At 36.8% G+C, this 25,861-nt stretch overlaps 3 protein-coding genes across 7 annotated transcripts; 1 reads left to right on the forward strand and 2 right to left on the reverse strand.

The window, feature by feature from the left end:
• Positions 1–2,078: 2,078 nt before the first annotated feature.
• LOC129263653 (uncharacterized) lies at positions 2,079–5,892 on the reverse strand. Of its 4 annotated transcripts, none has more exons than XM_064101255.1 (2): positions 5,833–5,892; positions 2,079–4,602 (listed from the first exon to the last, which is right to left on the reverse strand). In XM_064101255.1, the coding sequence occupies exon 2, from the start codon at positions 4,517–4,519 to the stop codon at positions 3,905–3,907; it is 615 nt and encodes a 204-aa protein (XP_063957325.1). In that variant the 5' UTR covers positions 4,520–4,602; positions 5,833–5,892; the 3' UTR covers positions 2,079–3,904. The 4 variants fall into 4 exon arrangements, with proteins under 4 accessions (XP_063957325.1, XP_063957322.1, XP_063957324.1 ...); XM_064101252.1 differs by having other exon boundaries at positions 5,526–5,854; XM_064101254.1 differs by lacking the exon at positions 5,833–5,892 and adding an exon at positions 5,489–5,651.
• Positions 5,293–11,824, forward strand: LOC129262784 (peroxisomal membrane protein 4-like). The gene is made up of 4 exons (XM_054900791.2): positions 5,293–5,946; positions 7,745–7,807; positions 8,426–8,624; positions 9,527–11,824. The coding sequence occupies exons 1-4, from the start codon at positions 5,858–5,860 to the stop codon at positions 9,785–9,787; spliced, it is 612 nt and encodes a 203-aa protein (XP_054756766.1). The 5' UTR covers positions 5,293–5,857; the 3' UTR covers positions 9,788–11,824.
• Positions 11,825–13,697: 1,873 nt separating this feature from the next.
• Positions 13,698–25,478, reverse strand: LOC129262785 (von Hippel-Lindau disease tumor suppressor-like). Of its 2 annotated transcripts, XM_064101257.1 has the most exons (5): positions 25,379–25,437; positions 22,020–22,155; positions 20,520–20,826; positions 18,301–18,490; positions 13,698–17,252 (listed from the first exon to the last, which is right to left on the reverse strand). In XM_064101257.1, the coding sequence occupies exons 3-5, from the start codon at positions 20,679–20,681 to the stop codon at positions 17,113–17,115; spliced, it is 492 nt and encodes a 163-aa protein (XP_063957327.1). In that variant the 5' UTR covers positions 20,682–20,826; positions 22,020–22,155; positions 25,379–25,437; the 3' UTR covers positions 13,698–17,112. The 2 variants fall into 2 exon arrangements, with proteins under 2 accessions (XP_063957327.1, XP_063957326.1); XM_064101256.1 differs by lacking the exon at positions 22,020–22,155 and having other exon boundaries at positions 25,379–25,478.
• Positions 25,479–25,861: the final 383 nt, after the last annotated feature.

Genomic DNA, 25,861 nt, shown 5'->3' on the forward strand with positions numbered 1-25,861 from the left:
TTACCTTTGACAGCAAAGTTAAATTTTTGCAAGTTGGTTGACTTAGGGCAGATTTATCTGTATCTGTGTTTGTATTTCAAACTGCAATCATGCTGTATAGACTTATGTGTTTTGTACAAAATTCATTTGGTAGAAAAATGAAACGCCAAGAAATGAAAAAGCCAAGAAGTGGATAAATTCAATAAATCATTTCTTATTCCAAAGCCGTCTTCGTCAGTCTATTATTTCCTCATGACCCATCTTTGTTTTTTTTCTTTTCTTGTGTCATATTTTTTATTTATTTTTTCTGTGTGTGAATGATTGTGTGCAAAATATTGATAATTGAGTGGTCATTCATTGATTTATAGCAACCTGTCTCCTCTTGCAGAAAGGGTTCTATTCAAGCATACAGTACAATCTGCATGGGTCAAACTTAAAGTCGAATAATCGCCTAACTTTAAGGTTATTTCAAACCAGCGGCCCGTAACACAAAGCTTAGCAATGATCGTAGAGCATTTTTCTACGATTGATTCCATTGACTACAGTGTACAATCAATCGTAAAAATCAAGCATACGATTAATTGCTAACCTTTGTGTTACGGGACCCTGGTCCCCGTTTTATTGCCATCTAATGGTAACTTGCATGGAATCCTTGATTCTGATTGGCTGTTGATCATCGTTACTATGGTATTTACCATTGGATGTCAAAGTTACCATAATAGTAGCTTTTATGCAACAGCCCTGAATAGGCAACACAAGTTAAGAACATTTTTTAAGTTGACATTCAAGAGAGGTAAAAAGGGGGCTGAGAGAGACGAGATAAAGGGGCGGGGGGGGGGGGGAGGAGGCAGGGAAAGGGGTAGGCAGAGAGAAGGGGGTGGTGTAGAGATCGATAAATAGAGCTAGAGAGAGAAGTGGGGAGAATTGAGAATTTGAAAGTGAATTTGGTCCAATTGTTCTTTGATGTAGTACCCACTTAATTATACTACACAGGGTGATATCAGTTTCGGTGTTGACATTTCGGTATTGGTGTCGGGCCATTTTTTTAAATCAGTAGAGCAACAATCTTAAATGAATCATTTGATTAAATGAGTGAGTTATGGGATGAATCTTTTTACAAATTGAAATGAGGTTTTAGAGCAAAGGCACTTTACATTCTGCTTCCAACGCCTACACCACTATCAACATCGAACTTGAATCCCTTAATGCGTTACATGTACTTAGTTTTATAAGCAATTTTGTCTATTGTGATTTGGTATTTCATCTCTTTTCCTAATCAGAATTATCAGATTCCCCTTCCCCAAATAAGAATGTAATGTTGAATGGTGTAAGGCAAACATTGGGAGAGGGTCATATTGTCTCTTCCATTCTTCCACTCCTGACCATGTCAAAAAAATCTAGATATATATTGCTGTGCCTCACAATAATAATAAGTTGCAGAAATTAATATCTAATGCATTGAATCACTTGTCAATCAATATTTTTAATTCTTGGACAAAATAGTAATATAATTTCATATCATAGAATACAAAAGAATAAGCAGGAATATGAGATCGGGGGGAGGGGGGGGTGTCTCATCAAAATTTTCATCCGACAAGTTGTCAGATATGACATCTTTCTCTGATGTTGATTGGCTGAGAGGTACTGTTACTATGGTAACTGTCAGATAAAATGGGACTTGTCTGATAAAACTTCCGACAAGTCCTTTCATGAAACGCTCCCCAGGGCTCCGTTTCATAAAACTTATTGTAATAACAAATATACAATAACAGTTAAAAGCTACTGAAATCCTTCAATCTGGTTGGTTGATAGCACATTTGTTCTAGAATTGTGCATTTGTTATTACAAGTCTTTATGAAATGGGATGCAGATCTGCTTGCTTATTACATATTCTCAAAGACATGCATAAAACTGCTTCACCAAAGTATTGCAAAATTTTCAAATGTCATAACTTTGTTATTCCTTGTCCGATTTCGATGAAATTTTCAGTATTTTGTTTGTCTGATTTTTACTCTTTCTGTTCAACTCAAACTATTTTCTGCCTGGAGTACCCCTAATTTTGCCTATTAAAGTGAGAGTTAACTACATGACAGAGACAGTTTATTATGCAATAAAACATGAAGTAAAGTATTTATTTACAATATATTGGAAAACATTTCACATTTCAATTATCAGGCTACATGTACATTTTAGTTAAAATACTCAACATTTTTACAATATCAATGCTCGGACAGAGACATTTAAGGAATTTCTCCTTCTGGATTCTGATCCATGAAGATATCAAATTATGAAAACGAAATAGGTACATGGGCTTTGATGCTATTGGATAAAGAATGAGAACGGACTAAAAATTACTGAGGGTCTAATTCAAAGAACCTAGAATTGTTGTCTTTTGTGTGGTTTATGAAGTAATATCGTACAGCACATACTTAGGAACAACTTGTCTTTTCTGGGGATTTTAAATTTCTGACATTGACAGCCCACACAGTTCAGCAGATCAACCAATGATGCAGTGATTGAAGTTTTTGTTCTCGTTGTACAGATTGTGATAATTCAATTGTAATAAAAGAAAAAATCACTTTGTCCTAATTTCAAAGAAGAGAACCTCGAGCTGTAGGAACAAGACAAAACAAAAAGTATACCTATACATGTAGGTCATAATTGCCTTTGAAAACTAAAGGCAAAGATTTTAATAAATAGGATACTGTTGTTTGTTCAATGGTAGGAGAAGTGGAAATGAAGCAGTCTGAAATGCTTCAATATCTAAATCACTACCCGAGTATAAAACCAGCTCTTGATGTATCACTTTCACATCTAACTTCCATTTCAATGTCATTTTCACTTCTGTCTTTACTCTCTGATGGTTTCTCCTGTACAATGATATCTACATCATCAACAACCATGCGTCTTAGCGTTATTTGCCTGTCTCTATTTTCTAAGCAGGCTTCCCTTGTTCAACGATATCATTACCGTATCAACGTTGTCAACCACTATGCGTCTCTGTTCAACCCAGGGGCGGATCCAAGATTTTCCAAAAAGGGGGCACATTTTTCGGAGGAAAATTTTGACAAGCCCCCCCCCCCCAAAAAAAGGTTTTCAACCACAAATTAGGGATATTTCCTACCCGAAAAAATTTGACAAGCCCCCCCCCCAAAAAAAAAGTCTTCAATTTCAAAAGAGGGGGCACACCTCGGTTTCAATGGCATTTTTTCATTACAAATTTTAATTTTTCTTCTCACAAGGGGGGGGGGGGGGGCACGTGCCCCCCTGGATCCGCGCCTGGTTCGTTCCCAGTGTTGCGCTGATTGAGCAGGGGTGTTTCCATTTGCCCGTCTTTTCTTTCTGAGCAAGATTCTCCTGTGCAATAATATCTACATTGACAATAACCCCGGGGGGGGGGGGGGGGGCACTCAGTATATAATGCATAGTGGGTATGTGCCGCGGAGGGGACCCTCATTTTTACACTCAAATTTCCGTTCCAAGGCATAGCATTTTCGTCTTGAGAAAAAGAACAAAGAAAGCCGCTCCAAAGTATAGCATTTTCTTCTCATCGAGAAAAAAGAAGAAATCCACTCCAAAACTTCGCATTTTTTTTGTTACGCCGTTCCGGTCGCATTGATCTGCTACAATAAGCTGCAATTTTGGTGAAAAGCAGCCGCCGACCATTGTCTCTGCGCGAGCGCCGGCGAGCGCACCCGGCGGCCGTGCCGACGGGCTAGCTGCATCATGCACGCATGCCCGTTCCATAGGGATGCATAGCACTCACACGCTGGCGATCCGTTCCGAGGACCCTCCTTTTTACAATAATTATTCTTCACTTGCCAGTCTTTTAAAACTAATGTTCAATAATATCCACATTGACATTAACAAAAACCCCAGTATGTCCGTTAAACCCCAGCTTTGCCCAGCTGGTACTCAGTATTTTTCACTTGCCAGTCTTTGCTTTCTTAGCTGGCCTTCCCAGTGCTGGTTTACCCTGCGGTGGTTTTCCCTGTTCAATAATATCCACATCAACATTGGCGACCACCAGGTAAGTCTGTTCGCCTCCGGTGTTACGCAATTTGAACGACGATCCTTCAGGAAGGGGCTTGTTCTGATCTGAATGCTGGAAGATTACCATCAGGGAGTTCTTCTTCCCCTCCAACATACCCAGCGGAACGTTCCGTTTCCTTGTAATAACACAGTCCTTCTCCGGATGAGTGATGACTGGACCAGATGGCTTCGCAGGTTTTTTACTCCCTTCAACGTAAACGACGTCCGATTCATTATCATCTTTTTTCTCCTTGGACCCTTTCTTGGAAGAGGCACCCTTCTTGTCTTCTGCAGCATCTTTGGTCCGACTCTCAATTTTCTGTCCCTCTGCTGAAATTGTCTCTTCCTTGTTTGAGATGGTTCCATTTGCAATCTCTTCCTTATGCGCTGTTTTGTAGTGGGTGAGAAGCTGAGGCACTGTTCGTGAGCGAGAGCCGCAGCGTGTACAGGCAAAGAATACCTCGCATGGCAGAGAAGAAGACTTCTTCTCTTTCTGAGGCGGACTCATTTTAAGTTAGTATCTCTCGCTAGTGATCAAGGAGTCAGGGAGGATTCAACCTACATGTATGCTCTTGTCTTTCACATTGATACCTGTAAAAAAGGGAAGTAAATTAGTGTTACAAGCAGCACTTCTTTGAAGTTGTTACAGTATACTCTGAGAAAAAGCCAATCTTCCATATTAAAATCAAATAGTTGGCTTACTTAAAACTTTATAAAGACTAGAAATAGACAATCAAACATGTCTTATTTACATCATCAAAGTGAAATTTCACAATTTCAACTTGAAGTCTAACCGGTCACTGACTTCTGTTGTCCCTATTAGTATTATAGGCATAGGCAGCACTAGTCACGGATCTGTATCAACAATTTTTGTTTTCATTTTAATCATCATCATAATCAATTAAGGCATATCATCCTCATTATCATCTTCCTCATCACCACCATCATCACCACCATCAATCATCATCACCAACATCATCATCATCATCAATCATCATCATCACCACCATCACCACCATCATCATCATCACAACCACCATCATCATCACCACCATCATCATCATCATCACCACCATCATCATCATGATCATCACCACCATGGCACCATCATCATCATGATCATCACCACCACCATCATCATCATCATGACATGACACATGACTCATGAGAGCATCAGACAACCCATGAATTGCACAATTATGATACTCAATGACACAAAACAGGGAAAGACTTTGGAAGAGTTCATTTTGCGACAACCACCCCATATTTTCGTTAGGAGTAGGAACTTTTTGTGTGGCTGTCGCAAACGGAAGTCTTCCCCGGAGTCCCCCCCCCCCCCCCTCCAAAAAAGTCACACTCACCACTCACCATGCTCACATTCACAACTCAGCTCACAATCACCTAATTTAAAAATTCAAAAAAGTGATTAAGTTAGATTCAGATCTAAAGTTAGTCACATGATCACACGCACACTCACTCTGACTCAGCATCACACACAGAAGAAGAGAGCTTACCCCTTACTAAGTTAGTAACTTAGAATCCGATGCAATCAATCCATTCCAAAATTCTTAATCTGACTTGAAATTGGTAGGCCTATATGACTTAATTACATGTATGAGAGCTATAGTATTAGTATTATTAGACTCCCTACAGTCTCTTATCCAATATCATTGCTCAAGTAAGGTATTTTCTTGATACAACAAAAATAAAATTCAACATACATTTATTTTTATTGAAATCAATGTAATATTTTTTAGAAATCTATTTTTTAAAGGAATAAAATGGTGTAATTCAAAAGAAAAATGATAAGAACGTCTGTACCTTGAAAATATATTCCAAATCCAAGATGGCAGCCTCCATGGTAAATAAAGTGTTGGCTTCAGGGCGTTACCACGATGTGTTATCCATTCTTAAAGGCCTTCGAAATGGTGCAGTGTGAGTAATCGAAACCATTATTATCCCTTTTTAATATTAATTGAATTCAGGTATTCATTTTGTAATATTTTCACTACCAAAGGCTGCATCTATTTAAAAGAGGTATTGAATGTGGTCCCACATACCCAGATTCATGTATGATTCATATTATAAGGGCACTCACACTATTGCGAGGTTATTATATTCTATACGAACCTCGCACAACCATCGTAATTCGTATTTTTGTAGTGGATTTTAGAGTTGTCGTTAACATCGCTTCATAACGTGAATGATGTTAGCCGAAACCCATTCCGCTACTCACCAGTGCTTTTTATGGTATAAAGTCACTATAAACTAAGTCTAAAGCGTTCCATTTTCAATTTTTAACATATTTTTTTAATTCAAAAGGACACAAAAAAGAGCAAAATCGCTTACCTCCGCCTGGAAAGTGGCTTCGCACGTCTCTTCCACGGAAATAAAAAGGAGGTCGTTGGTGGCGCTAATACAGTTCACAACCTTAATTCAGCTGTGTGTTTTTTTTTAAACTAGATTCATTGTTTGCGCAATTCCAATAGGGTAATTGTTTGATAAAATAGAGACCCCAATAAATGCAATAACTTAAAAAACATACTTTTTTATTATTTTTGCTGACGATAATACTTTTTGGAAAATATTCAAAACGATGACAAATTAAACAAAAAATATAGAAAATTCTATGTACCTTGAACAAAGCCCCGCAAGTGCTACCGTTCGTTTGTCAATTAACGTTCCACCAAAGTCTTTACAGTAAAAAGATTGAATACTATGCCGACTTCGCGTAACACTTTGCATCGATTTACGTGTAAGATGATTTCTGTGTCTAGTCTTTCAATTGTAGTGTCTTTGATATGAAGATAAATCGCGCGCCCTCTTTCGCTCATTAGACGAAAAATTTGAGAGCTAGAAAGGTAGCTCTCGTATTTTGTCAATGAGAAGAAAAATCAACGCTTAAATGACGCATTTTGAGGGATATTCATCAAATTATGAGGAATTGACTTCACATCGTTTCGTAAGTTTCTTAGGAGGTCTTCATTCTGTAAGTCCTCGTATTAATTTTTCGTAAATTAATGTTATTTGTTGAATGCGCCGTGCCTTCAATTATTCTCTAGTCGGCGGCTGAGATGTAGCCGTGGGTGGTATAAGGGAAGTTCCCCTTTGGCTTTGCTGTTTTTCGGAGATCAACCAAATGTCCAAAAAATGCAGGTGGAAAAAACTCAGATTATATCTTTTCCAGGGTAAAAGGACAACAAATACCTGTTGAATTAATTAGCATGCATCTCTAACTTTTAGTACCTATTAAACTCCTAAGTATGTACGCCTGGCCTGTATGCATGGGAACGAAACTCGATCAAGAGAAAGATCAACAGACAACAAGACCAAAAAATTTTGGCGAAAAGCAAAAGCGAAGACATCCTTGAATGTTGAAGACTTGAAATTTGAGAACAATTGATTGGATAAACAATTGAAGAAAAAAAATTGCTGCTTCCTCTGCAACTCACAACAGTCCAAAGTAGTCTGTTCTCGGTCTTTAGACTCTAGAGACTTTGGTATAAAGTATAACCTTGATTGTTTTTTTTTATTCACGAGAGTGCTCAAAAGTATAAACTCTGATCACCTTACATCTAGCGAATAAAAACGTCTTGTCCTGGCAATTCTTTTTTTTTGTAAGACCATTTACAAAAAAAAAATTATGATCGGTACTAATTGTTTGACTTTGAAGTCTTTGTCTTTGGAAATTGAATCGGTTAAAATTAATTAGTCTTAATATTTTATTTTTCAGATATGGTGTCAAGATTCGTGCCCCTCATGCACTGGTGATGACATTTTTGTTCGGATCTGGAAGGTAAAGATTGAGAGTAAAGAACCAAGGATCATATTTTAAGAAATAAACTTACCACCCCCCTTGTTTCTTCAAAATTCTCTTTGCCTTTGGTTAGCCTTGAAATTATTCATGTCATTCATTTTTTTAAATGCATAATTTTTTGTGATTATCAGTTACAATGTAGGTCATGCCTAATATTAGATGTGCAGTCTAATGTTGTACAGGTTAGTAAAATGGCATTCATTTTGTTTTCATCACCATCATTGATTATCGTTATATCGTCATTATCATTATCAGGGGCCGCGGAACCGGGGGGGGGGGGGGGGGCTGGGGGGGGGGGGGGGCTTCAGCCCCCCACTTTTTTCCAAAATCGTGTACAAAAAAGTAAAAATGACCATATGATTGTGATTTTTAGCATGGTCAGCCCCCCCCCCCACTTTGAAAACTGTTCCGTGGCCCCTGATTATCACATCATCATCACCATAATGATGACATCATTATCCTCCTTCTCATTCTCATCCTCCTTTTCCTCATCCTTATTTTAAATATCATAATCACCATCACCACCACCATCACTATCATCATCATCATTATTGATTTCATCTTTGTCTGATTAATCTAAACCTTTTTATTTCCCAGTTTACGTGACAAGGTACGAGTCATTCTCAAAGCAACCTACACTCATTCCAAGAATCTTGCATCGTTTGTCTTCCTCTATAAAACAATGCTCGTCATCATGAGAAGAATAGAAGGCAAACAACAGGGGGCGCACTCTCTACTAGCGGGCTTCTTAGGAGGTTATATCATTTTTGGAGAGAATAACAAAGTTAATAGCCAGGTAAAGTTTTGTTTTGTTTTGTTCGAGTTAATTCCTATTTTAATGTCTCCTTTATTCCCTCTTCTTTATCTTCCCGGCTGCATCCTCTGGCTGTAATATTTCCCCTCCTTTCTCTCTTTTTCTCATGACCAATCTCTTTAACCGACTCTTTATCAGTCTCACATTCTCTCTCCCTCTCTCTTACACATACTTGAGACAGTCTGCTGGTTGGGAGACTTATTTCCTTTGTTCGCATTTGTTGAAAGGGATTACCTAGGCACTAAATTAGAAAGTGATAAGCAAATTTCTCATGACCTTTTTATCATCTTATTCTGTTTTTGTAATATTTTGTGCTATCATCTACACACAAAACCAATGGGCATCTCACCTCAGGGGGACAGAATCATTGTTGGGAGAATTGCTGTTGTCAATGTTGATTCTTTTGATAATAATAATATATAGTATATCTGAAGCGCCAAATCTACATTGATTATGTGCTCAAGGCGCTGAGAAAAATTACATGGGGCAGGATAAAAGAAACACAATCATGACAATGAGAGGAAACTATTTGAAGGCAATATTAAACAAATTGGTTTTTAGAGCAATGTTGAAACAATCGATTATTGAAATATTACGGATGGAATCAATCTGGCAACGATTCCACAAGGATGGCCCAGCATGTGCAAATGACCGATACCCCATGATTTTTTGGATTTAGGAACTGTAAGTAATTTTGAATCAGAAGATCTTAAACGTTTACTTTAGGTGGATTGTATGCCATCAACAAATTAACATTATATTCATAATCAGCTTTAATCCATATTTGAATAGCAAGTCTCCAAAAACTCTCCATCATTGGAACACACTCTATCTCTCAGCCTCCTTCCATGATTATTGATGATTTGTATTTCCTTTCTATCCAGATTAACATGTACCTACTATCCCGCATCTTATTCGGGGCTGCCCGGATGGCTCGCGACAAGGGCTTGATCCCGGACCCAAAATTTGACGTCTTCCCCATCTTTGCTGCCATCGTGTGGGCAATTGTCATGTGGCAGTTCGAAACCCACCAGCCTGTACTGCAGCAATCGCTTCAGAACTCCATGACGTATCTCTATCATGATTCCAACGTGTGGCACAGTATATCTGACTTCTTGTGGAGAAATAAACCTGGACAGATATGATAAGATGGGGCCCGGTTTCACAAAGCTCAGTGATTAAACATTTGTTTTAATTTTACAACTGATTCTACATTGTGGTTATTGCTATCAATGGTAATGATTTGTTCTGCAATCATTGCTATGCTTTGTGTCACATGTCTCAGTTTTGATATTAGCAAATTTATATGGACCTTTCTAAAATGTATGTTGAAACTAATGTACACGTATGGGAGATTTCTAATGTATGTAAGCATATAGGGACAAATATTTTGAGGGAGCTTGATTTGGATTACGACTCACTTTTTTAGAAAAAATTGAAATCAATTGAAGTAAGGGAGCCAAAGGTTAACTGATATTCTATTATGACTTTGGCATGTGAAAATTGAAATCAGCCAGATATTCAGACATTTATATTGTAATTATGATGCTGAGAAATGTGATACAATTAATTATCTAAAAAAAGGAATATTTTTTGTGGGGATGGGAGTGAAAAGTGTTGGGGCGTTTAGCCGAACCCCCACAAGTACTCTATTCCAATGTATATATTGAAGTGTTATAGGGAAAATGATTAAAGTTCAGGGATGGCAACAAGGCAATGGGGGCCAATTGCCCCTTATGATTTTTAATTAGCCCCCCCCCAAAAAAAAAAAAAAAATAATAATACTAATAATTTAATAAAAAGAAAGAAATAGAATAAACAAGAAAGATGAGATTTGAAGAGGGTGAGTATGGTCATATGAACTCAGCCCCTCTCCCTAATACTTCCAGGCTTGGGAATGATAATCAGCTCTCCATATCATAGTCTGAATGCAACACAAAGATACTTATGCATATTATTCTATGTTTACTTGCAATTGAGAGCATGAAAAAAAAATTATTTGAAAATGTTTGAAATAATCTTGAGGTCTATCAGACCAGCTTGCCAAACAGTATGTTCAAGTTAACTGTTGAACCAAAACTTTTATTTCAAGCCTTTTAAAACAATTTTGTAAGAAATGATTGCGAACCCCACCAGAAAATGAACATATTTAAAGTGTTCAAGTTGTGCCATGTTTTAGATATTTAATTGTGAAGTCAGGTGATAAAATATTTTGTTAAAAATGTTCTCTGGGCTCAAAAAATATTATAGTGTCATTGTCTACATTCAACTCTCAGCATGAATGGGTGCATTTTGGTGGGGTTCACTAACTTTTGAGCACAACTGTAAGTAAAGTTTGACTGAACAATGCAAATTTGCAATAATTGTTCATTGAATGTGAATTTCAAGTAAACTAAGTTTATAATTGTTATTTTTACATCTCAGGAAAATTTGTAGGTATAAGTTATTTTTTAATTGTCTTTAACCTTCCATTGACCAGGGTTTGCCAAGAAAATTATTAGAACAGGGTAGGGGAGTCCATGTATTAAAAGTCAATCTTTTCATGGGATGGATAAGCTCTTTTAAGTCCAAAGAAAATATTCAGGGGGCACAAGGGTCATATGCCCCCTTTTTTGTACCCAAATTTGTACATGGTAATTATCCTACACCAAACTTTTCAGTTTTGAGAACCTTTTAATATGGAGCTCATGAAACGATTGCATGTATTGTCTGTTGAATGAAAATATTTTTTAAAACTAAAAAGTTAAGGGATGAGTATTATTGTAATATGAAACTTGTTTACCTTCTCTGTTTCTCCCTATTTTTGTCTCTTTCTGCCCCCAGCCCTGCTCTCTTTCTCTCTCACTCTCACAGTGTATCTGATGTTGTTTCTCCCTTACCATCAACTTTTTTTAAAATATTGTGAAAGGGTCTCTATCTGTCTTCTCGCTCTTTCTTTCTCTCTCTCTCACTATACCACTATTCATTTCTCAAACTTTGTATTTTTTTTTAAAGACTGGTTCCCTTTTTCCTTTGTCACCAATTTCTCCCTCTCTTTCCCCCTTCCCATCCCTATCTAATCTTATATGACTTGTATATAATTAATATGGATTTTATATAAAAGAAAATGTGTAACATATATATATATATTTCTATCACTGCTGCCTAAATTAAACATATAATGCAAATTACATGAATATTAATTTACTTGCGAATGTTGCATTTATTCCTCTTGTGATATTCTCACAATATCCCCATCTTTAACCCTAACTAGGCCGGGCTTTTTTGGCTGTTCTGTGGCCGGGGGGGGGTTGATTCAACCCCCCCCTGAGATCTCAGCCGCCGATCGCGCTAGCGCCGCAAAAATTTGCACGCTCGTAGTGTGCGATATAATCTACAAGGCTGTATGGTAAAATTTTCCAAAATAATGAGATTTTATTTTATATGAATTAATTATGCTAATTTATGCATAAATCATACTTATTGCTCTAATTCACTAAATAAAGCTCCTAGAATGCTAATTTTTGGTAAAAATATTCTTTGTAGCATTCTTAACAATGGCAATTGAAAAAAACTTCGGTTTGGAAATCGATTTCTTATGTATTTTATTGTTTTATGAATTTCTTATGTATTTCTTTGTTTTTCAACCTTTTGTTTTTCTTTGTTTTTTTCACCAGATTTATTGCACAACCTTTTTGAAGCATAATTATGCTAAAATCAATTGCTTTCAGCTGTTTAAAGTAAAAATAATCATATCTTTATGAATAAGATGAGAAAACTCAATTTGCATTGACTTTGTACACAAAATCACGTTTTGGAACAATTTTTGGTCTGACATGCACTTACAAAATGTTGCGTAATTTCGGAACCGCGTACCCGGGTGTCGTAAATTTGGTGTCAAAAGATGCGTGAGACTTGATAGTATAAACTCTACGAGTGGCACGGTCAAAAAATTTCGCGCGGCGGAATGATCGCAGAAAATGTTGAGGGGGGGGTTGATTCAACCCCCCCCCCGGCCATTTTAGGGTTAATGGTTTAACATAATATTCACAATCCATAGATTGTGTTCGTGTTTTTAAATCAGTGTTGAATTGTCTAGACAAACCATTGCAAACATGTTACATGTATGGAAGCACGAGAATGTCCAAAACAAGTACCTAGTGTATGCATGTGTCATGTCATAACTCAAATATGGTACAAACTACATAGTCATGATAATTTATGTCATGCCTTAATTTGAATAAATAATCAAGACATGATATAATGATTTTGCAACTCATTATAAATGTCATGTCTAAAATGGAATCAATGCATGTTTTGTTTTGTAATGATTTTGCATGACAGGATTGTGTCAGATCTTAATCTGAATTAAGAGATGAAGTAAAATAATTGACATGTACCAGTTCAAATTACGACATTACAAATATTCCTATCTCATGCTTCTATATATATCAAGGTTTAAAAACATGGACAGGCGCGCATCCAGCATCAGCTCCTACAAAGCATTTCATGTGCCCAATTGTTTGGGGACAATAGTGACTCTATTTTGCTTGTGCATGGGGCCCCATACATTTCTTTATCATAATTGATGCTGGATACGCTAGTCATGGGTACACACAGTTCTGCAACAGATCTCAGCAATGTCTGATGTACAGTCAATGGAAAGAGTATGAGCTGTCAAAATGACTATTTTTATTGCCCAATTACAGACAATATTTCCTTGGACAGTGGCCCATCTGATAAAAATGTACAAATATGGCAAATCTACCATTACTGTAACTACCATGGAAACATGGTATTGATTGGCTTCTGAGTTCTATTACTATGGTACATATAGTTGCCATAGTGGCAAAATTACCATAATCATAAGTCCTTTATTTTATGAAGTGAACCTCTGACACATACAATGTGTGTCTATCAAAATAAGATGTCTCCTTATTAAAGTATACTCCATAATTTGTTGCTGTGTTTGGTCGCAACATATTTGAATGGGGCTTTAGCCGTCTGTACCACAAATGTGAAAAATTTGAGCCTCTTTTGGAATAACTGTCAACATAAATAAAGAAAAGATAGAAGTTGTACATTTACACACATTTATTATAAGAATATACATGTATATACAAAAATAAATATTTTATATTCTTTAAGTTGGATGATAAATTATAAAAGAAGATTAAATTCAGAATGTGATGATGCAAGGAGTACAGACATAGAATTCATGTGGATTTTTAGGAGTCAGGATTTTTATCTGACAAGGGTCTGAACATGCAGGCCAAAAGTAATTCATTATTACACGAGTGGTAGTGTGGAACGTTGAATAATAGTTTGCACTCCACCTGAGCAACTGATGTAAAGTTAAATCGCAATAGTGGTTAACCGCAGTTAACATAAAACACTATCATGGTAGCTAATACAATGCAAACCTTCTAACATCATTTGATTTATTTGTTGCAGAAGAGTCTTAAAGATAAAGTTTAATATGTAAATGTATAGTATGACCTCAAATGACCTTTGCATGTGGTCTCCAACACAACCATGACATCTTGAAATCCCTTCTTCCTCATTTCCAGTGCATCTTAGAAAAAGAGAAAGAAAAAAAATTACTTAAGATTTGGGGTATAATTTAACACCACATGTGGAAAAGCTACATACAGCTTAAATGAATGCATTAGAATCCAAAATATCAAGAATAATTTAAAAACTTCCAACACCTACTTAGCTTTTTGTACGCAAGCAAATTAGAAGATGAATGTGAGACAGTTGTACCGTTGCACACATACCATCCAAAATGGACCATTGCACAGATAGGCTATGCAGACTGTGCAATACGCGTAGGGCCTACTGTGTGCTGCCGCTACAGATATGATGCGCCCTTGAATATCAGAGAACTTACTCTTTGCTTTCTATAATTATGGATTTACATCTGATAGGGAAGAATTTTGTTCCTCATTTCGCTAACTTCTGAGGCATTTTACAGCACAAACAGCAATTATTCTTATTCATGCAACATAGCCTCATTTAATAGAGCATCTTTCTTCCACCTCATGCAAAATCTTGTACCATCGCACCATTCGCTATTTGGATTGATTTTGGTCATATTCTATTAAAGTAAAACTACAAATGTATATTGCACAAAAAGAAACTAAAATATAATACATGTTCATTAATAATACTGAAATAATAATGACTAACATAAAGCCATTCCCGGGATAAGATTTAAAATAGAGATGATTGAACTGTGATAAGGTCTAAGGAGCACATTTCCCATTTTCAGATCTATAGTTGAAAACATCTTAAACACTATACACTTGAAGTGAATAGGAACAAGAACTGAATTATAAAATCAATATAATAAACATGAAATAAACACACATACATATTTTGTTTATGGCACAATATCAAAATTGGTTTCAATGACGTACATGTACAACGTAACTTTTAACCAATGTAAACCACATATGTACATGTACTTAAAATTTCACTATACACGTTTCATGCAAATGTATGGAATTTGAACTACAGTAAGTTCAAATTCTACACCATACATTTATTTCAAATGCAAGGCAAGAGAATGCGTTCTTATATAACCCTGCTCAATTCTAAATATGCCCATGATACTGTAATATTACAAATTATCAACGGCAAAGTACATTTAAAATATTTTACAAATGAAAGATAAAATAATTCATATTTACCCTTGGAATGCCGGGAGTAGAAAAGGTTAACAAAACAAGTATGACAATTTCCCATTATCACAGTTCCAATTAATTATAATGATAATAAACACAGCATCTACTGTATGCGCCATCTATCTTGTAAACTATTCCAAGGCGCAGAGGGATGGGGGGGGGGGAGGGGAATTGACATCAGTATACACTTCCCAAGCCCCCTTCCATATTCTGAGAACTGATACCTAAATAAATTAGAGGTCAGTCTGAACGCGATCATCAAAGTAGAGCAATATTCAGCCAATGCACGATGTACATCTATGTACATACATGTATATAATATAGTATTACTCATCCTTATTGGAATGAAAAGTTATGACAATAATGGATTCCCACATACTATAGTTGAGGTTGACTGGATCAATCACAACTCTTTGTAAGACCTGGGGGCCGTTTCATAAAGCTGTTCGGAAGTTAAGAGCAACTTTAAGAACGACTGGTGATCCTTTCTTACGCGCTAAACCATCACCAATGAATATAACATTTACCACAAGAAAGGATCACCAGTTCTTAAAGTCGCTCTTAACTTACGAACAGCTTTATGAAACACCCACCAGACCCTGCTCTTTTCTCATATGCTTTGTACACTGACCAACACATTCCAGTGGTAAACCATTTCAGATCAAGAGTGACCAGTTCCATGATCTTCCCTTCGCTCTTAATGACTGCTTTCCATATAACTTCAGGATCACTGCTGAATTCTCTTTTCCTCATACGCTTTCTACAATGATCATTGTGTTCCTTTAGGCAACAATTTAACCGATCAAGGGTGTCTAGTTCAAGGTCGTCACTTCCCTATCAATGAAGGATTTTCAAGCAACTTCAGGAACAGTAACAGTTTGGCGAAATTCTGTTCTTCTCATGCGCATGGCACACTGATCATCGTATTCCTATAGCTATAGGCAACAATTTAATTGATCAAGGGCTACAGGTGTTTGATCTTCACTTTGCTCTCCATGAATGCTTTTCACACAACTTGGGAAGCGCTATCCTGTACCAACAGTACGACCCCCCTGCTGCTGAGTACAGATTTCCTCCTATAAAGCTATGTGCACAGCTGACCATCCTGGGACACTAGGTGACTTTTCAATCTATCAAGGATGACCGATTGAAGTCCTTGACATTGCCTTCTTTCTTCTTGGTTCTCTCCCTCTGCTGATATCGGAGATCAGCCCTATGAAGGCAGTAGTGTAATTTCGATGTCACATCACTGAAGGATTTTCACGCAACTTCAGGAACACAGTCCAGTACCTTAACCCTCTCCCTGCTGTACCGTGTTCTTCCCGTACGCTTCACCCAATAACCGCGGAACTCTGTTTTTCTCAGACGCTTTGTGCACCTGACAGACCTTATCCAGCAGGAGCACCATCACTGAAGGATTTTCACGCAACTTCGAGAACACTTTCAATTACCTTAACCCTCTTCCTGCCGTGTTCTTCCCATACGCTTCACCCAATAATCGCGGAACTCTGTTTTTCTCACCTGACAGACCCGATCCAGCAGGCAACAATCTATCAAATAGATCAGGGTGGGAAGTTCAAGATCATCAATCGTCTCATTCCTAGTTCGCACTGTCATGATTCACGCCACGGTGGTCTTACTCATGGAGCAATCCTTGTGATCGTATCAGATCATCGCGGCAATCGTATTGACCATAAAAAAATTTGATGGTTCCCAAATTTTCGTGATTACTTACGAAGTGCCAACCGTGGCATTTTGATGGATCGCAAAACGGCGGGAACGAGGTAGTACGATGATGGTTTTCACGGAGCTTGCGGAATGATGTCCCGCACGTGACAGAGATCATACTTGACTTGTTTAGGGATCTCAAGTTCGTCGACATTGTCTTGGTTGTGGATTAGCTGTCTGACGATTTGTAACGATCTCTCGTATAGGCTGTAGACTGAGGAAAAGACAACAAATAACAAACTATCAATAGGTGCAATAGGTGTGAAGTAGAAATAATGTAATAGGTGGAAAGAAAATCATTAATTTTCTTGGTATCGCATTGCAATTTGCTCCATATTCTTTCAAGACTGCTACAGAAAAGTTATTTTTTAGGACTGTATGGAGTAGTTGAGAGCTTTAAGGAACAGCAAATAACAAAATATCAATATGTGCTATAGGTGGGAAATAGAAGAGCTACAATAGAAGGCAAGAAGGTTGATTGATTGAGGTTTAACAACACTACATGTATACTAACACAACATATCAAACAAGCATTTGATTATTAATCTGTAAATTTATGTTTCATGGTAGGATTTGTTTTCTTAATATCATTTATATGATCTATTGATTGAAATGCAAAGTAAATGGAGTTAAAATAAACAATATTGTCTATTATACCGGGAAAAGGTTCCCTACTCTTCTCAATCAGAGAAGTAGGTACTTAAACTTGCAAATGGTCTGATTCTACCTTAAAATGCTGCAATCAATTGTATATTTTTGAGTACTTCATGACCATCAAGCTATAAGAATTGATTATGTCTTTGCCTTATATAAGCCCTTTATAAGCCCTTATAGCTTTTTATTTGCACTGTAGTAATAAAAGTCAGAATTTGGAATTGTCAAGAGTTAAGTTATTGTATTGTTAGATATGTTTTACCATGAATTGCATGGTTTAAGCCATGTTGTATACTTATTGAATATTTAATCCTATTGTAATCTATTCTTTTCAATGACAATATTGTATTAGTTGAGATATCTAATTCATGTATGTGAAGCGCATAGAGACTTTGTGTATTATGCGCTATAGAAATGTAACTTTATTATTATTATGATTATTTAAGTACGAATAAAGATTTTGGTATTGGTAAAGAGTCAATAATGTAAATTATACTTGGGTACGACTGACTCGGGGACCCTAAGACTGAATTGAAAGCATGGTGCTCACGTCACATATATGCGAACACGTTGCAAATCTAGCGAATAAGAGGGCAGCACATACTTACTTGGAACTCTTATCTTGATGATTGGAGCCCTATAAAACCTTTCTCCGTCCCACCGCTCTGGCATGTAGATCAGCCTTCCGACACCATGATCAACAAACTCCAACGTGTCTCCTGTGACCTTGTCTCGTACAATCCATGGGTGCCCCTCGAAGGTGTGCATGTTCAGCTGACGCCCTGGTGCAAGACCGTTCTAGGAGAGTAAATAACATGAATTTTGATTGGTCAATGGATGGTTGCGTGGACAAAATGCACATGCAACAATGGACCTGATTAGCTAGTAATTTTTATACAGCATATCTTCAGTAAACTGATAATAGAGTCTCATTATGTTACATAAATGTATATCACAAGAAAAAAGAATATCAAAGTTATTCCCAACTTCTGGTTTGTTTCCTATAAATTTGCACAAAATCAGTACACATCACCCTAACAGGCGAACATAGAAATTCTTAAATTTCTAACATATTAAAATAAACTCTACTGCAACTTGTAAACAATAACTTTGTTTTAGATTTCTTTCATCTACACAAGACAAACAAAACTAGGCAGACTGTCTATAGGCTACATGTGGAGTAGCAAACTAATATCTTATTCTCAACTTCTGGTTTGTTTCCCATATTTGCACAAAATCAGTCATTCAGACATACAGTGCTGTCTAATTCTGTTCCTAGAGGCAACTCTACTTTTTTTATTCCAGCTTTAGCCAGAATTCTATTCCTGTTTCCAGTGCTCAGTGCATCCTGATACTCATCCTACTAGCTTACCTTCCGATACACTTTAACCCTAAAAGGCGAACTGCACGGGGAGCTGTGAGGCAGGCAAAACATTTTTTCTTTTTCGGGGTCTACTTTTCATGAATACTGCCCAAATCTGTGCAACATTGAATTATAACCTTTAACTTCACATTACAATGAATGGGGATTTTCCAGGGATCCTGTTTTTTTGTTTCTAGGGCTCTTTTTGAGTAATTTGCGGGCAAAATAGCCCGAGCCCTCGTGTGGCTTTTTCCCTGCTGGGAGGCATAGGACAACAAATATTGAGTCGGACTAAATTCTGTAGTGTGTGGTATAACGCAATATAACATTAGTCAGATCATGCTCATGGGAGTAATCCTACTGTGTATTAATAAATGAACTCAAGTTTTAGTCAGACTCTATGGATTTTTATGAGGGAACAAGAGATTTGCCCCTGTGAAGATTGCTTCTCCACTAATTTTTATGAAGATATATGAAGGTTATATGTGGGTGCGTCGTTGTCTAGTGGTTCTGGCTCTCGCCTTTCAAACAGAGGGTCATGGGTTTGAATCCTAGCCAAGGCGTGTTTTCCTTCCGCAAGAAATTTATCCACACTGTGCTGCACTCGACCCAGGTGAGGTGAATGGATACCCGGCAAGATTAATTCCTTTAATGCACGAGCGCTGAAAGGCAGCTCGAGCTAAAACCGGGGTAATAATAATAATAAAAATGTGCCTCGGAATAGATTGTTTCTAGATAGATGGCTCTATACAAATGCCTATTATTATTTATTAAGGTTAGAATTACTATAGGCTATAGGTTGTTGTCTTTTTTTTCTCAGAATCAGGAAGGATTAGGATTAAAATCAGTTTGGGTTTAGGTTTTGCTTCATGTGTGAATGTTCTGTACAGTAGGAGCAACTGTTATAGGAGCAGCATAGGCAATACATGAGACTAAGCCTACTCATGACAGCCCAAACTGCCCCTAAAATTTTCCCAAAATGCATGCTTTGGGGCAACCATTCTTTCTAGAGTCACCCCAAGATCTGTTCCAAACAATACTCAAGATCATTTAGAAAATCAATATTCTAACTGTGGCAGAAGAATAGTTTTTTCTTTTAACTGCACTTGCCCCTAAAAAGTAACCCTTCCAATAAAATAAAAAAAGCCCCCAAAATTCCGCAATAGCCTCAATGTGGAAAAAAGATAGCCCCTAAAAATAAATATTACTGCTTACCCTGCGCACAGGAGCAAAAATCATGGAACAAGCAAATATCATGGAACCTTTCAAGAAGCACCCTCCCCCCTTCCAGATCTCATTTCTACCAGGGGAACAATTACACGGGGACTCAAGCAAAATGCTCAGAGCCATGGAAAATTCCCATTCACTATAATGTCAAAGCTTAATACGCATTAGGTCGTGATTAAAGCAGCCTCCAAAAATATAAAATAAAAAAGAATTTGCCTTATTCCTATTTTTCCATACCTCTGTGTACGTCTGTCTCTGCCCAGCAAAGTTCATCCATATCACATCAACGATTCTGTCCGTGCTGTTCTTGAACGACACAAAAGCTTTTACGTTTGATCTTCTTGATTTGAGTGGATTCGGCGGAGCCCTGCTCTGATCATCGTTGTTGTGATCCCCCATCTTGACGTCCTACGGGTTCTGATTCAACGTTAACTCGTTGCTGGAGAATTTATTTTGCTAGAACACAGCTTTTCCAGAGATGCTAGTCCGAGAAAGCTTGGCATTTGTAATCAATGTGTTACATCAACCTGACATGGTTCTTAACCTGGATAATGAAGAGAAAGAAATACATTCATGTCACATGATGCACTACTCATAGAATTTATTTCAGAGGTTAGGTCAATTTGAAACCCAGCAATGTTCATCATTAAAGGAGAATGAAAACCTTGAAACCAGCTGAATCCATATCAAAGAGAAAAATCAAAGAAACATATTGTTGAAAGTTTGAGGAAGATTGAATTAATAATAAGAAAGTTATGAGCATTTGAATATTGAGATCACTAATGCCATGTAGTTCCTCCAATTGGCAATGCGACCAAGATCTGTGATGTCACACACGTACAACTCCCTCATTACTTTAGTACTTATTTCACTTATATCCTCACTTTTATAGAGTCTATCACAAGGTGAGGTGTTCTCTTTATGAGAGGACAAGTACAGAGGTTTCACAACATTATATCATTGATGAATCATTTGCCATATGATTAGAATGAGCAAAAAGAGATGTTTTGGGGTATATTTTCAGTGTCCAAATGGGAGAGTTGTTCATCTGTGACATCATAGATCTTGGTCGCATTGCCAATGGGAGGATCTCCATAGCATTAGTGATCTCGACATTCAAATGCTCATAACTCTTCTATTGCTAGTCCTATTTTACTCAAACTTTTGTTGATCTTATTCTTTGATTTTTCTGCTCTCACAAAAGCTAACTTGCTCCAAGAGTTTCATTCTCCTTTAAATTTCTTTAACCATCATTTTGGGTGGCCCAACATTGACGTTGGAGGCCAGAAAAAAAAGGAAATCCTTAAATTTCTAACATATTAAAATAAACTCTACTGCAACTTGTAAACAATAACTTTGTTTTAGATTTCTTTCATCGACACACGACAAACAAAAATAGGCAGACTGTCTAGAGGCTACACGTGGAGTAGCAAACTAATATCTTTGGGTGAATGTCCGGCATTGCTGTAGGTAAACCGTGAGCTCTGCTATTAGGCCGTGGGCCGAACGATCAAAAGTGCTTTAGTTTTTAACTTTTGCTTCAGTTGACCTTGAGGTATTTTTGATATATTGAAAAAACAAAGAAAACTACATTGATTGGGAAATGGCTTGTTCCCTCAGTCAACTCGCTGCAGTTAGCGAAATATGTAATTTAGAACTCTGGGGCCCGTTTCTCAACACCGTCATAAGTCTAACTTCTTGACTAAATCGGAGATAGTGAGCTACTTGTCCACTAACCGTTTCACGAAGCCCTCTTTACCAAGATCGGGTACAACAACCTCACTAAATATTTATGACACCTCCGATCCTGTCATAACTTCTTTCTTAATGACGTAGTGGCATCACGTGGGTAGACTATGACAAGCAAAAGTGCCTAGAGATTTGAAAATAATAATCTTAGGTAATCAATCATAGAGTTTGAAATTACATCACAAAAACGAGTGGGATAATGCATTCAATGATAATTCTAATAAAAACAAACTATAAAAACTGTTTGTAAAACGCCACAAAACCATTCAGTTTGAAATAGTAAAATGATTTGATCGATAAAGATTCTACAACGTCAGGCCATCCATAACTGGACTCGTATTTGTCATTTTCAGACCCCTATTAACATTTGGATAAATTCTATCTCTAATTTATGCATAGAATATGTCAATCGTATGTTTCAGTTTCAAAGATTTATTTTTGTTTTTGTTAAACTATATTTTGATGATGTTTGGAATCGTAGAAGGGCGTATAATTATCATCATTTTACAAAGAAAACCGTTATAGTTTACTTTCGTAAACTATCAAAATTCGATGTCCCGGGGGTACCCATCTCAACGTCCACATGTGATTTTCTAGTCATGAAATGATTTATTCATAATTTAATTTTCTCAGCAATTGAGTGCTCCAATATTCATGGTCTATGTATGTATGATGCATAATTTACATGTGCTATTATTTTAAAAAGATGTATTTCCCAATTCATCACAATATTTGCAAATTTGTCATAATTTTTCTTTTTTAATATTATGCTATTTTGTGACTAAGGCTACGTCTCGTCTGCTCTTTTTACCGATAGTATCGATATCAAGGTATTCTAGTTAGGAAGCCTTTCGAGAAGCAGGTTTAGTAAGATTGGAACTATCTCCGTGGTTGGTGGATAAAGATATGACTAACTTGTCCAGGTGTTGAGAAACGGGCCCCAGGTTTCATCATGCAGCCCAATTATTGTATGAGCTGCACATCTAGCTGTACGCACTGCAATAGCAAGTGGGGAAATGCAAGCGGCACAGTCGAACTACGAGTCGAGTTTGGTCAGTATTAAACAGTATTGTTATTTTTACACCCACTATAACATATTTCTGAAGATCTCTGTGGATGTCAATCACCTACCTTTAGTTGTAAAAAAAAAAGGGGGGGCTCAGGCCACTGGCCAGCTTTGCCCCCCCCCCCCCCCTGGATCCACCAGTGAGTTCAATGTTTTGAATTCAAATTTGACAAGCCCCCAAAAAAGGTCTTTAACACAAAATTGGAGGTCGTTTCATACTAATTTTTTTTAGAGGGAGAGGGGTAGGGTTGAGGGGTTGGTTAAAAAAATTAAGGGGGGTTGAACCACCTGTAATCCCCCCCCCCCTCCCTGTGTACGCGACTGCCATGCGGTGAATTAAACAACAAATGGTGATTAGAGCGTATCGAAGCGGCAGAAAAAATAATCGCCCGGCATTCACCGCGTGACAGAAAGCTTCTTTTTTTTAATCAGAATTAAACTGAATTATTTATTCGTTAAAATTATCTTGATATTTCTTTTTAAAGCAGGTAAAATTGTTTTTAAGTATTTCTTTTTGTTTTAAAATCATATTCATTCCTTCCTCATTATATGTAACATGTGAAAAAGATGAATAACATGAAATCATTTACATTATTGAATCAGAATTCAAAATAAAAAAATTGTAAATTTATAATTCTAAGTATAAAATTAGAATCCATCTGTAAATATTTAGTCGATAATTCATAATCACAAGGGGAACAATAATACAGACTAAAATTATAATATATTGATAAATATGATTTTGTTCATTTTTAGTATTAAATCAAAATAATTTGAGAAAGTTATATGAAAAAAACACTCTCAGTCTCAGTCATGTTTTACCCCCCCCCCTCCAATAAACAAAGCATACAAAAATGAAAAGAAGGAGAAAGAGAGAATATATATATATAACACACGACAAAATAAAAATAGATATGAAATAAATATTTTTTTCATAAATAAAGATCTATTTTTTTCCAAATTAAAATGAAAAAATTGTTTTGAATTATATGCCTAAATCACAATTCAATTCAATCAACTCGACTTGCGAAAGTTTTCATCTCTACTTGCTATGTCATGATCATGGCTATGCATATTCATTAAACTATGTTGTGAAGGCAGTGACGACATCTTATAAATATTCATATGCGCAAAACTTTCTTTCACATTACCTCAAACATGGCAATCTCGCGATTGGGACAAAACACCGAAAACTGACGCTCTTTTGAACTTTGTCTTTGAAAAAAATTGAAGGATTCCATGAATTTCTCATCATTTCAAAGATAACCTTGTTCTGGGACAGTTTGTTTAGGTAAGATTGATTATGACCATCGGTTTTTATATCACATAATGCCAAACATAGCAAAGTTTTGTACTATATAATGAGTGGTTGCATTCAGGACCTCGACACAGTCTGATTACTTGTCGAGGTCCCCGGGGCCGGGGCAAGTGTTCGGTATTATTAATACTACTATTAAAGGGGAATCCAACCCAAATAAAAACTTGTTTTTATAATGAAAAGAAAAATCAGACAAGTTGATAGGTGAAAGTTTGTACAATATTGGACAAACAACAAGAAAGTTATGAATTTTTAAAAGTTGTAAATATTGGTAATCACTATACCCATGGAGACTTCAAATTGGCCGCATATGGGATGTCATAGTGATGTAAGGCAAGGACTACTCTTCCATGTACTCCAATACATATTATGGCTAAAATGTCAGTTTTCCCAAAAGTTTTATTTCAAATTATATTTTTCTTTCATGAAGACATAAAACAATATACTATCTGGGTTATATTTAGATTACTGCCCCAGGGGAATTGGTACTTAGGAGAAAACCACAAATCCCTGATAATAAAGTACATGGCCTATGGGAAAGTTGTCCTTGCCCCTTGTCATAATTTACTGACCCAGTTGCCAATTTGAAATCTACATAGTATTAGTGATCTCAATTTTAAAGCAGCTATAACTTTTTTATTGCTGATCCGATTTCTTTCAAACTTTCACCATTTTGTTTAATTTATTTTTCTCCTTCCCAACACAACATGTTATGGCCAAGGCTGGATTCCCCTTTAATACGGTACGTGACTGTGGTGAAGTGCAGTGCAGTGCGTGCAGCAGTGACCAGTGTGCAAGTGTATGATGATCATGATCATCCGATAATAAATTGCTTACAGCGTAAAAACAAAAATCTACATCTCAGGCCCACATCTCATTGAACTTCCGCCAGGCACCTGATATTTCATCAATTCATTATCAATTTACATGCATATAAACTGGAATAAACACATAAAAACTCACTTTTCGCGACGTCGACGCCGTAGCGTACTCTCGCCTCGATGATGTTTTCGGTTGTTTTCCCAGAATATGAGCTGCAGTAAATGGACGACAACGAACGTAGAGGGCAGCAACACACAAGCGTCAGAGTTATCAATAGACAGAGTGGCGACACGCGCACTGAAAACAGGATACGCGCGGTCAAAGGTCAGCCATGGGGGCTGATTAGTTCCCTCTGCGCGCACATGCAATGATTTGGCAATCATCGCTATTATCATAATTGATTTTCGACAAACTAGCCTATAGGTTCGGAAGAAATGATAATGAATCAAATGTAATTTCTTCTCTTTGGTTTAAACTTTAGAGCTTCATGATAGATCCCCCATTTCGGTTTGTCTGGCATTTGCATTATCATTAATATTATTCAAGATGAATTCCACTTTTTTATTGAAAATTAATGTGATGAATTATAGAGACTTGATTTACTCGATGAATGAAAAATGGAAA

This window comes from Lytechinus pictus, chromosome 6 (genome assembly GCF_037042905.1).
Source record: "Lytechinus pictus isolate F3 Inbred chromosome 6, Lp3.0, whole genome shotgun sequence".
NCBI classification, from domain to species: domain Eukaryota; kingdom Metazoa; phylum Echinodermata; class Echinoidea; order Temnopleuroida; family Toxopneustidae; genus Lytechinus; species Lytechinus pictus.